The sequence below is a fragment of the Primulina tabacum genome, chromosome 6 (assembly GCF_025594145.1).
Source record: "Primulina tabacum isolate GXHZ01 chromosome 6, ASM2559414v2, whole genome shotgun sequence".
NCBI lineage: Eukaryota > Viridiplantae > Streptophyta > Magnoliopsida > Lamiales > Gesneriaceae > Primulina > Primulina tabacum.
Window position 1 is genome coordinate 42,950,385 of NC_134555.1, and position 13,049 is coordinate 42,963,433.

At 36.3% G+C, this 13,049-nt stretch overlaps 1 protein-coding gene across 1 annotated transcript; it reads right to left on the reverse strand.

Annotated features, from left to right (window-relative positions):
* Positions 1-360: 360 nt before the first annotated feature.
* Positions 361-4,215, reverse strand: LOC142549747 (uncharacterized). The gene is made up of 6 exons (XM_075658860.1): positions 3,509-4,215; positions 2,303-2,339; positions 1,985-2,221; positions 1,826-1,873; positions 889-1,328; positions 361-589 (listed from the first exon to the last, which is right to left on the reverse strand). Exons 1-6 carry the CDS (start codon positions 3,808-3,810, stop codon positions 439-441), a joined length of 1,215 nt encoding a protein of 404 aa, XP_075514975.1. The 5' UTR covers positions 3,811-4,215; the 3' UTR covers positions 361-438.
* Positions 4,216-13,049: the final 8,834 nt, after the last annotated feature.

Consider the following 13,049-nt stretch of genomic DNA (forward strand, 5'->3'; position numbering starts at 1 on the left):
ACCAATGCGCCAGCCACAATTACTTTTTGACATCATTTGATTTTAAAAATCGAATAATAAGATTAATAAATCGAAATATATATATAAAAAATCATACAATTTTTTTTTAAAAAAATAAAATATTTATAAATATTAATTCAAGGCATCCAAAAATACAATATCCGAATGCCAAGATGGAAAACCACAATTAGCAAACTCTAAGATTCAAGAAAGATGAAAAAGCTTTCCAAAGCTAAAAGATGAGCTCTTTCGTCCGACGCATATGCGTATCCCCAAGTCCTTTAAAACAATGAAAAGAAAATAAAAACAGATAAATAAATTCAATTCTACTTTTCTAAACAACGATTTAAAATATAAATATAAAATCAATTGGACAAAGGAACATCCATCATCTTTAACACCTGAAACAATTTCAATTGCACCTCTATGGAAAGAACATCACATAAAAATAAACAAAAAACTACAAACTACCACTAAATTTAACATGTGACCGGAGTTGAACTTACAATCCCTTCCCTCAACCTTAGTTCCCACAGGCTTGAAACAGTCGATATTACACAAAACAGCCGATTTCATCATTTCTCCAAAGCTGCCACAATTCAATTCCAATGGTCAATTAAAAAAATTTGGTAATAACAAAACTAGATATAAAATGCATGCATTTGTACACAGGTGAGGATACAACACCGGGGGGGCGAACGAGCACTCGCCCAGTCTCGTTTCAAAAAATTTGATTTTTTATGAGTGCATTTAAAGTTTTGCCCTCTTAATAAAGAAATCATCGGTATAGGCTTCTCTCACCCGCCCCTGAATGGAGTTCTTGTGTCCATCTTTGTTTGTACAAGCGTACAACTGAAGAAACTTAGACAAGTACACATTGAGACTAACCGGTCTATGCTGTTGCGTGCTCTCTCTGGCTGTTCTGTGTTATTATTCGGTTTCTCGGAATAATCCACACTTTTTCGAGATCTTTCTCTCTTATCAGTGCTGGCTCTAGATTTTTCTCTTCGATCTATGCTCACTCGAGGATTATCTCTGTGGTCTATGCTTGATTTCGACTTCTCTCTCTGATCTAAGCTTGGTCTTGGCCTGCAATCTGTGCTGTTTCGACCAATGTCCAGCTGATCCATAGATGATAAGGATCCGTTTCTCGTAAGTCCAGATTTCTCAATAGCTGAGATGAACTTCTTCAAATGCTTGATATATTCTGGGTAGAGCTCAAGGTCACAATGATTGCCACCTTTAACCCATAAAGGCTCGTACTTGTCTTTACAAAGCTCCCATAGCTGTTTACCATGGGAGCAATCTACTACATCATCTGCCATACCCTGTGTCAAACGTTTAAAAACAAACATGGGCTCTTAAAAAACAATACAAGTTCATATAAAATGATACTCACGCTTCATCAAAAGTTCTAGTTATCATGAACTTTGAGTCCGGATATTGAGTTTGTCCATGCAGCTTCCCAAACATGGTAAATTAACTAAATTTAAAAATAAAACATGGAAAAATTGCAGCAAATGTATAACAGCAAGTGAACAGTTTGATAGCCAAAAAAGTTTATGGTCTTAAATACAAATGCAATATCCAATGGCATACAACACAGGTTGAATCATCAAGCCATCCAAGGGTTCACAATTGCACAAATACTGATTGCAGATGGCATTTTCCAAAAGAAAATTTGCTAGCTGCAGAATGTGGGTACTATTAACTGGTTTTAACAACTGAATGTGCACAATAAATCCCTCAGCCAGCATGATGGCATAAGCATTAACAACCAGTACAAGCTCTTTTACTACCCTCCGCCAGTAGATAAAAAACTTACATGAATAAGCAATACTGGACACTGGACTAATGGGATTTTGTCGATATTCTGCATCGCAGGATAGAACGGAATTATCAAGCTGAGGATTCATCCAGATAATAAACCCAAAAAAAAAAGAAGAAATAAACCAATTTATTATTGACTTGAAATCTTATCAACCTTATAAATGTCAAACCAATATGTTCGCTTCACGGGATACATAACTCGTAGTCCAGAGAGGATGGCGCTGTGAAGTACGACAGCTCTTAATCTAGACAAACGAGATGCCAAATCTAAAGTCGGTCCACTGCCAACAGACTGTCCGTACAATATTATATCCTCTTCTTTCGCCCCATAAGTTTCTTGAAGGCATTCATACGCTGCTTCTATGTCTGCATAAGTGTTTTGCTCACTGGGCTTTGAAATAGAACAGGAAAAAAGTCATTAATTTTCATAAAAATTGAAAAAAAACTATTAAATTCATTCCCTCACCCATACCTTCCCGGTGGACTGTCCATACCCTGAATAGTCATACCTGTCCCAAAGAAATTAAAATTCAGAAGTTGGAATTGAGCATTCAAACTTTTGAACCCATAGTTTTGTTGGTCATATAATAGTTTGTGGTCTTAATGAGGTTTGCAAAATTTTAAGGGACAAGATGGAGAACTCTAAAAAAAGAATAGAGCTGAAAACGCATCTCTTACATGATACATTACATTACACATTGAGGTAAACTAAAATCTGAAAACCTTCCGATGAAAGAAGGCAAAAGGCTTCTACTAAGACAAGTAGAGTAAATGCTAGCTCTTCCTTTTATTGGTTGAGAACAGCGTGCTATAAGGGGATGCCTCTTAGCTCAAAATATTTTATATTTCTGTGCATAAATTGCTTTTACAAATCCATGTTTTGCTCCTTAAAAAACACTGCATCATCTCCAGCAGGCTCATTTCAACCCCCTCTCTCAATTACTTTGGTGTAAAAATATTTGTAACGCATTCCTCAAGTAAAAAACTCTAACGTGAAGGAACATTCAAGTTTGGCTCGTCGCGTCACTCACAATAAAAAAATTTCATCTGCCTTCCGAAGTATTGATATAAAACCACATGAAAACCATTCAATAATAAATAGTGTGTCCATCTTTAAGTAAAATACAGAAATGAAAGATATATGTTGATGGAAGAAAACACTGCGAATTCAAACTTTTGCATGTGTATTTGCTGGTTGGATATTATTTTGTGGTCTAAGTCGGGTTTGCAAAATTTTATGACCGGATTGAGAACTCTAAGAAAGAATAGAGTTGAATACTCATCTCATATGTGATAAATGTCTGGTTGAAGTAAACAGAAAACTGGAAACCTTTCAATAAAAGGAGGCAAAAATTGCTCCTCCAAATACATGGAATCGTCGCCACAGGGCTCGTTTCAACCCCCTCTCACTTACTCTCTTATTACGAAGTAAATATATTCTTAAAATATACAAGCAAAAAACTGAAACATGAAGAAGCATTCAACTTAGCACATCGCATCATTCACAATCAACAATTTCACCCGCCTTCCGAAGCCTTCATATTCCACCATATGAAACCATGCATTAAAAAAAACGAATATTTATTCTACCAGAAAACTTCGCCAATCTCATATATAAAAATGCAGAAAAAAAATATACGCATTTGTGGAAAAAAAAAGCTACGAATTTTGAAAATACCCCATCAAATTGACTCGGAGGTGAATGCTGAGCTCACTAAAAAGGTCATACATCTGCCCTAGATCAGCGGCGTTTCCATGAGAGTACAGCAACGTGAGCTTCGCTGTCGGGTTCTTCACATAAACCGCCACAATCTCTGTCCCCCTCTTCGTCTTAACTTTCACGACGTCGACGTTTTCCTTCTCCGCCACCTCCGTCATCCGCAGCTTCCCCGTCGCCTCCTCCACCTTCACCGCATACGACGGTGGATTCGGCGGAAAAAACGCAAACTTCGCCGCCATCGACGACGTTACAGCCCCCATTTACGTAAATATACACCAATAAATTAAACCAAAAAACTACAATCAAAACCTGAAAATATAATCTCTCCTTCAAATTATAAAGCTAGGGATGCGCACAGGTGAACGGATTTAAGATTCATATCCAACAATTCAGATTTGTCCGTTATGAAATGGGAAATTTTTCGAGCAAAAATATTAATATTAATTAAATATAATCTTCAAATTTGTTTCTGAAAAAACAAAAAAGAAGATAGGGGGAAGAACCGAGGGATCCCCGGAGATGGTAGCACGTGTGGGGTAACATGGTGGTGGAGGATGTGTATTTAATTCCTTTTCGTTTGAAATTTCAAAAAATTAAAAGCAATTCGTTGTAAATAAATATATATATAATTTTGATGTTGATGAAAATCGCAAGGTCTGGAGGAAGGTTGAATCTCGTTTGAGAAATTCGTGTCGGACTTTAAAATTTGGAACCATAAATAGGAATGTCAGAGGTAAGAGGAGTTGTAAGATTGTTCCGACGTAAGTAACGTAACCTCTCTGATGCTCAAATTAGATATTAAAAAAATAGAGAGAGTATTGTGTGTATTCAGAACGAGTGAATATATAGATAAATAACAATCAGAACATGTTATTTATTGGAAAAATGTATTGGTGTGACGTATGAGTAGAGTTCTTTGACTACTAAAACTCTGATCTTTGTAGAGTTGTAAATATGTTGAACTCAAAATCTTAGATAATGTTAGTTTAAATCTTTACAAGCTTTATTTATGCGGATTACATATTGATGTATCTGAGTGGGAGATCATTAAGTCAAGAGCTCGCATCTCGTGTACTGAGCGAGTCCAAGCTTTCTATGATAGCTCGGCTGAGACTTTCTCAATCGTTACGATAATATATGCTGGGAGGTCGATCACGCCTTGTTGATCGAGATATTATGGAAGTATGGGAGATCAGCTGGGGTGAGTTCTCGAATGACCTCTCAACAAATCTGGATAAATCGAGCTCAAGATGGGATCCTAGATAACCTGATGGATCCGAATAAATGAGATGACCTCCTGATAGACCATAACCATTAAGACGACCTCCCGAAACTATCTTGACATTTGACATGAATTTTTCCGGACTATCGAGAATGGGGCGAGTCTATATCTTAGATTATCAAATTCGAAAAATAACTTATAATATGTAAAATACTAAGGATTAAAGGATGATCCAATTTTTTAAAATAATTTGTAAGACATCGAACATTTTATTTTGATTTTGTATATATTATTTTGTAAAGATTTTACCAAATAAATTTAAATACCATATAAACAGCTTATGTGTTCTGTAACTCTGCCAATCATCTTCTAGATATGTTATTCTATGTTCATCTCGTGTCCACAATAATTAATTTGAAATTAAATATATGAATCTCATACTTCGTCCATCCATTACCTAATGTCACCTCACTAAGTTATATTATCCGAATTTTTGTGTGTTATAACTAGCTTAGTTTATTTATTGATTATTGAAGTATGTAGCGACCGAACATACACAATCTGTGTGTATAATATAATACATGAATATTACGTAATGCACATATTTTGTTTCTTAAGTTTTGATTTAGTTATATATTTACAAAATTACATATAACATGACATTTAGTAACAGAGTCATTTATTTTTTTTATAGAGTAAAATTCACTGGAGCCAAATTTGCGAGATATAATCTTTTTGGCAAAAACTTGTGTGAGACGTTCTCACGGGTCGTATTTTGTGAGACGTATATCTGATTTGGGTCATCCGTGAAAAAATATTACTTTTTATGCTAAGAGTATTACTTTTTATTGTGAATATCGATAGGGTCGACCCGTCTCACAGATAAAAATTCGTGACCGTCTCACAATAGACCTACTCAATTTTTTTAATTAAAAAATAGAGTTTCACAAAAGAAAGTTAGGTGTTGAGCTCTTTCCCTTGAGGGCTTCTCCAACTCTGCGCTATCACAGCGTGAAACGCTATGATAGCGTAGAATTTCCCTTCCAACGGAGGCTGCGTCATTTTGGAATCACAGCGTGAAACGCTATGATAGCGTAGGATTTCCCCTCCAACGGAGAAATGGCGCAGCCTCCCTCCTCTGCGCATTAAAAAAATAAAAAAGAAGGCCCAAACCCAACGCCAAAATGGCGCTGCCTCCCTCTGGCGCAGAGGAGAGCGCAGAGGAGAAACCCAGCGCCAAAATGGCGTTGGGTTTGGGCCTTTTTTTTTTTTAAATTTTTTTACTGTTTTTTAATTAATATAAATATGTATTAAATATTTTTAATAATATTATTATATAATTGATGAATAAAATTAAATCGTGTTGATATAAAATATAATTCATAATAAAAATTAAAACACAAAAAAATTAATTATAATTATATTAGAAAATTTATAAAAATATTTCTAGTTTTTTTTATTTTTGACATTTTTAACTCTCGTAAATATATAATTGATAAAATATCAGAAAAACCAACAGCAAAAATTTTGAAATTAAAATTACAATACCCAATTGATATAATTATATTGTTAAATTTATAAATAAATAGTAAACAAAAATAATATTCTAGGAATATATTTTTTAGTGTAAGATTTGAAGTAAATGAGTTAAAGATGAATGTTATATTTGGTGCAGAAACTACGTTAAATAGATTTATGAGTTGAAGATACATGAGTAACAGGGTAGGTACATAAAACCAAATTTATATATAAATGCTATTACGACCTTGTTTGGGCCTACCTATGAAAATGAACTTTCAGGAATTATTGTGTTCGGAATATTATAAACTTTAGGGCTGCGGAAGAATGGTGTAAGTGGGGATGCTTTAGACTTCAGTACAAAAACTCTTTTTTTTTTACGCAAAAAATATTGTTAGACAAATCTCTATTTAGGTCATTCGTAAAAAGATATTATTTTTTATGTCAAAAATATTATTTATTATTATAAATATATAAAATTTTGATCTGTTACGATAAAATTCAAGGAGAAAAATATAAATCGTTCAGTATAAACTTTGTCGGGCAAAAGAAATATCAATAACTTCAAGTATGGACAATTATGGCTGCAGTTATTCAATTATTGGGAACAAATGTTTCTATATTTTATATTAAACTACGGCCATAATTGAAAATGTTTCTATAATTTATATTAAACTACAAATTATATGCTCTAATTGCAATGTATATAACGGAATATTATACAAATTTGATTAATTATTTTGGTAGAAACGTGAACAAAAAATATAAAGTTGTTGATCACAATTCGCAATCACGTCCCTTGAGGCTCAATTAAAGTATTCAACTCCGGTTTGTTTCGATTTTAGATAATAAAAAAAATTTTGAATAACTTATATTTTATCGTTTTTACATAATTTCAAATCAAATCAAACAAAACAATGTAATTTTTATAATCAAACCAACACAAACTGTGAATTTCGGTTGATATGTTTTAGATGACTAATTTTAAGTTTTGAATTTCACGGTGAATAAGTGCATGAAATATTTTAATTTGGAAAAAATAGCAACTGATATTTGACAAAAAAAATGAGTTAAGTTGCACACGGAGAACTGCTGGCAATCCGAGAAGAGATTATCCTGCTCTTTGAAAAAAGTTTTACTGATGTCCAGGTAGTATCTGATTCTTTATTGGTAGGTAGTGCAGACAGTCAATAACAATCAGGATGATATTGGGTATATTGGATTTTGTGCAGCTGATATTAAAGAGCGTATGATGAAACTTGTGATCTCAGATTTCATGCATGTTTGTCGCTCGTTGAATAAAGTTGCTCATAATATTGCTCGTTTTGCTTTGTCTTTCCCTTCACCATTTGTTTGGGCGAATGGGGAGTTTCCTTCTTGGTTGGTTAAGCTTGTAATTGATGATTTTAATCAATAAATTTACGAGTTTTACCTTCAAAAAAAATTGAGTTAATGTTTTATTTGATTGTGGACTAATACGATTATAAGTAAAAAATCATACAATAAAATACTTATGAAAATTACAAAATTTTGCAGCTTATAAAAACATAGACATCTAGGATTATAGTTGTGGGACCCTTAGCTCATAATCATTATTACAACAAAATTTGATTATGGTTAATTAATTACAGCGTAAAACGAATCTAAATTTTCTTTACAATGAGCCCAAAATATTTTCTCTATACTTTGAATACTAAAAATAGTATTTAATATCACATCATAAACATGCCCACACGTAATCAAAACCAATCATATACAAACAACTCATCTCCTCGGGACATGCTCCGGTATATAATTACATATACATATATACTGGGAACAAAATATAAACATCAACTCAAACTGTGACTCCTTCCAGAAGTACCCTCTCCGGTCTCCTGATATCCTGGAGTACCTGTCATTGTCCACACACAAAGACAACAACAGCCCCCTTTGGGGGTGAGCAAAGCTCCGTATGGAACAACCATTATATATACCACAAGTATCTAAACAATGATATATGGTATGCAATGCATGTATGTCGTGGAGGTATCAGGTCAAATGCCCATCCACTGAGCACATGTCAGAATCAAACGAATCGCTATCAAATCAATGCTCGAGCTGGCACACCGGCCTCAATAAGGGATACTCGTATGATAGCGTCGACGAAACACCATCAAATCCCAAATCTCATATCAATCGTCGGGGCCACAACTGTCTATGCTTTATGGGTCATGTAATACCAAACATAGCATTGTGTTCACAAATCCCAGAATCCAATCAAATCATATCAGGGTATCCAAGGATCATAGCTCAATGTGTATGTCATGTATCGATGTATGCATCAAGCGATGTGTGTTAACAAAACATTTATTTTATACATCGATATTCAAATCACAATGTCATGTATGTCACATAAACTCAACAAATAAGGCATATAGATATGTATTCTCATTCCAATCAATCAAACCAATCCAACATATATCATATAATACACATACCTGTCGTATGTTACCCGGTCGCAACATACCTCAATTCTTCGTTTCCAGTTGATGTAGCCTGAAGATATCGGTATAATACTTTATTTACATCAATAACATACTCATTCTAATCAATAACATAATCCAAAGTCATTAATATGAGTTTCAAATGTCTTTTGAAACTTCAAAAATTCATATCAAATCCAAATCATATCATAATTCAATTCCGACTTCGAATATGAGTTTATTGTCGGTTATTCTACTACATATAGGAATTTCAACTTCAAATACATGATATTCCAGCACTTTGATATTTAGAGCTGCTGGAACCAGAAGAAATTTACCTCAGTCAGAAGCCCTCGACGCGACGATTCCGAATATATAATTCAATTCAGTCACAATGAAGCATAGCTGAACAAATATGATGTTTATTTAAATAAATTTCAGCGTTTCGAAGTCGATTCAGACGAAAGAAATTCAAAATCTCTCGTGTCTCTCGAAGTTGCTGAATGAAAGTGAAGAAGAAAAGAAGAAAGAGAAGTATTCTTATCTCCACCGCTTGGGCGCTCGGGCGGTAGAATTCTCGCGCCCGAGCGCGAGACGTTCTGCCCCCGAGTTGAATTTGTGTCACGCTCGGGCGGCCAAAAGTTACCGCTCGGACGCGGAACGTTCTGCCCGAACACATATTTCATATATCCTGGCGCTCGGGCGGTCATTTTCTACCGTCCGGGTGCCACACGTTCTGTACAAATATTGATTTTTGTACTATATTGGCGTCCGGCTTCTCCACTCGAGCTCTTACAAGTCAATTCATATTCGATACTTATTTTCTCATTTTCATTGTCACGATATACATCAAATACATAATCACATGACAATTTCATAAATTATCGATAATCACACAGGATTTACGATAATACGATACACGGTCCTTAAAATAGTTATGTTTCTTTTATCACGAACAGAGCTATGGTGCACGAGAAATGGGGAGAGAAATATCTGCTCTGTTCTTCATTCCAGAATGCTCAATGTTGAACATATACAAGTGGGTTGGTTGATTACAACTGTCAAACTTGCTAAACTAACTTAGACTAACTAAACCAATATATAACTTACTAACTAACAATCAGAGTCAAATATGGACATGTGGGTAAAAATCCCCCTCAAGGTGGCTTATAAAGATCTTTTATAGCCATCTTGGACAGTAGAGGAGCTAAACGAGCAATAGGTAAAGGTTTGGTAAAGATATCCGCCAGTTGATGTTGTGAACGTATAGGCATCAGCTTGATTCTTCCTTCATGTACTTTATCTCGGACAAAATGGCAGTCGATTTCAATGTGTTTTGTGCGTTCATGGAAAGTTGGATTCGATGCTATATGCACTGCAGCTTGATTGTCACAGTAAATGGTTGCAGCATCAGTTAGAGGAGTTGAAAAATCAGATAGTAATTGGGTCATCCAAACTATCTCACTGGCTGTTGCAGCAAGTGCCCGATACTCCGCCTCTGCCGATGAGCGAGATACGGTTGTCTGTTTCTTGGCTTTCCATGATACAAGAGAATGGCCAAGAAAGATACAGAAACCAGTAACCGATTTCCGAGAGCCTTCACAAGCTGCCCAATCAGCATCACAGAATGCTTTCAGCTGTAGAAGAGATGAAGCTGAGAAGAAAAGACCCTGTCCTGGATTCCCTTTGATGTACCGAAGGAGGTGGTGGACAGATTGTAGATGTGGTGTGCGAGGTTGAGACACAAACTGGCTTAGTTTGTGGACATCGAACGAAAGATCAGGCCTGGAAAGTGTGAGGCACAGTAAGCGACCGACAAGATGCCTGTATTGTGTAACATCGTCGAGAAGTTCACCATCAGTTGAATTAAGACGAGCTGTAGGATCCATGGGTGTCACAGCAGGCTTACTGGCCAAAAATCATGTGTCAGCAAGAAGTTGCAAAGCATATTGGCGTTGAGATAACACAATGCCCGTGGAGGATCGTGCAATTTCAATCCCCAGGAAATACTTGAGGTCGCCCATATCCCGAAGTTTGAACTGGCTATGTAAGAACTGTTTTAATGATTCAATGAGCACAAGAGAGGGCCCAATGATAACAATGTCATCCACATATACTAATAGAGCCACGAATGATGAACCAGATCCCTTGGTGAAGAGAGAATAATCAGATTTGGATTGGACAAGGCCAAACTTGAGTACAACTTGGGAAAACTTGGAGTTCCATTGTCTGGAAACTTGACGGAGGCCGTATATAGACTTGTGAAGTTTTCACACCATATGATTCCTGTTAGCAGCATGCTCCCCCTGAAGGTGATATCCCTTTGGCAAGTCCATATATACTTCTTCAAACAAATCACCATTTAAGAATGCGTTACTAACATCCATCTGAACCAAATGCCAACTTTTACATGCTGCCAAAGCAAGAAGAACTTTAATCGTGATCAATTTTGCGATAGGTGAGAACGTGTCTAAGAAATCAACACCCTCCTGTTGATTAAATCCTTTGGCAACAAGCCTGACTTTATGTCTTTCAATCGAGCCATCCGCATGAAGTTTGAGTTTATAAACCCACTTGCAACCAATCGAGTGTTTACCAACTGGAAGAGGAACTATCTACCATGTATTATTACGCTCCAAAGCTGCTAATTCATTGTTCATGGCCTGCTGCCACTCGGGGAATTTGATGGCTTGGTGATAGGTTTGCGGTTCCAGAGCAGAAGATACATGAAGTACAAAAGCTTTGTAAGCAGGGTTTAATTGGTCATATGAAATGTATTGAGATAGGGGATATGGAGTAGCATGCACCGAAGGGTCAAAACCGTGCAAAAGATTGCAGTGGTACTCTTGGAGGTAGGATGGTTGTTTCTGAATACGAGTGGAACGACGAGGCTGAGGTAAGGGTAATAGAGGTGCTGAAGCATGATCCTTATGAGGACTGTCAAGGTGAGCTTCAAGTTGGACTAGGGGAAACACAAGATCAGGGAATGGGTCAACCGATGGAACTAGAGGAGTGTGATTATGAAATGGAAAGATTTTTTCATGAAAGATCACATCCCGAGATACAAAAATCTGTTTGCTATCAAGATCATATAATTTGTAGCCTTTAATACCAGGTGGGTATCCAAGCAAAACACACAAACGTGCTCGAGGCTGAAATTTTGACCGAGCTACAGGAAGTGTCGAGGCAAACGCCAAGCAGCCAAAGACTTTGAGGCGCGAATAGTCGACCACAGTATGATACAAAATCTCAAAGGGTGACTTCCTGTGGAGCATAGGTGATGGAGTCCGATTAATTAGATAACATGCAATGAGAATGCATTCCGTCCAGAAGGAAAGAGAGATGCGAGATTGGAAATATAAGGCTCGAGCCACGTTGAGTAAATGTTGATGTTTTCGTTCGACCACAGAATTTGTTGCGGTCGTTCAACACACGAGTATTGGTATAAGACTCTTCGTTGATGGAAGAAATCAGAGAATGATAATTCTTTGGCAGTATCCGAACGAAAACACTTAATATTGCATTGAAATTGAGTTTCAATCATAGCAAAGAATTGAGGAATTACATGAGCAACATCATATTTTGATTGTAACAAGTAAACCCAAGTAAATCTAGTACAATCATCGACCAAAGTCAGAAAATACCTATGACCAGAGTATGATGGTTCACTGAGAGGGCCCCAAGTATCACAGTGGATCAAATCAAATGGGTGTGAAGACATGTGATTATTAGATATAAAAGGTAACCTTTTCTGTTTTGCAAGTGGACATATTTGACATAAGAAGGATGGGCCTTTCTTTTGTGTATCGTACTCTAGCTTGTTGTGTAACGAATCCAACACTGTGGATGATGGATGACCAAATCGTTGGTGCCACAGCTGTACAGAGACTTTATTGACAAATGATATAGAGTTTGAACCAAGTTGCTGAAGATCCAAGATGTACAAATCCCCAATGCGATCACCCTTGCCAATCATCCTCTTGGAGTTGGCTTCCTGAATCACAAAATGATCATGATAAAACTGCACAACCAGGTTTGACTCCGTGGTGAGTGTACTTTCAGAGAGTAAGTTGAATTGAAATTGAGGAACATATAAAACCCTACGAAGTGTAATATTTGAAGTGAGCAGAACATCACCAATGGAATCAACTGAAATTGTGGTTCGATTAGGCAATGTCACAGACGCATTATGTATCTTAGTCATGGATTGAAATGCCTCAGCCGTGCAACATATATGACTCGAAGCACCTGAATCAACGATCCAAAATTGTCCTGAAGCAAGATTGGGGGCATC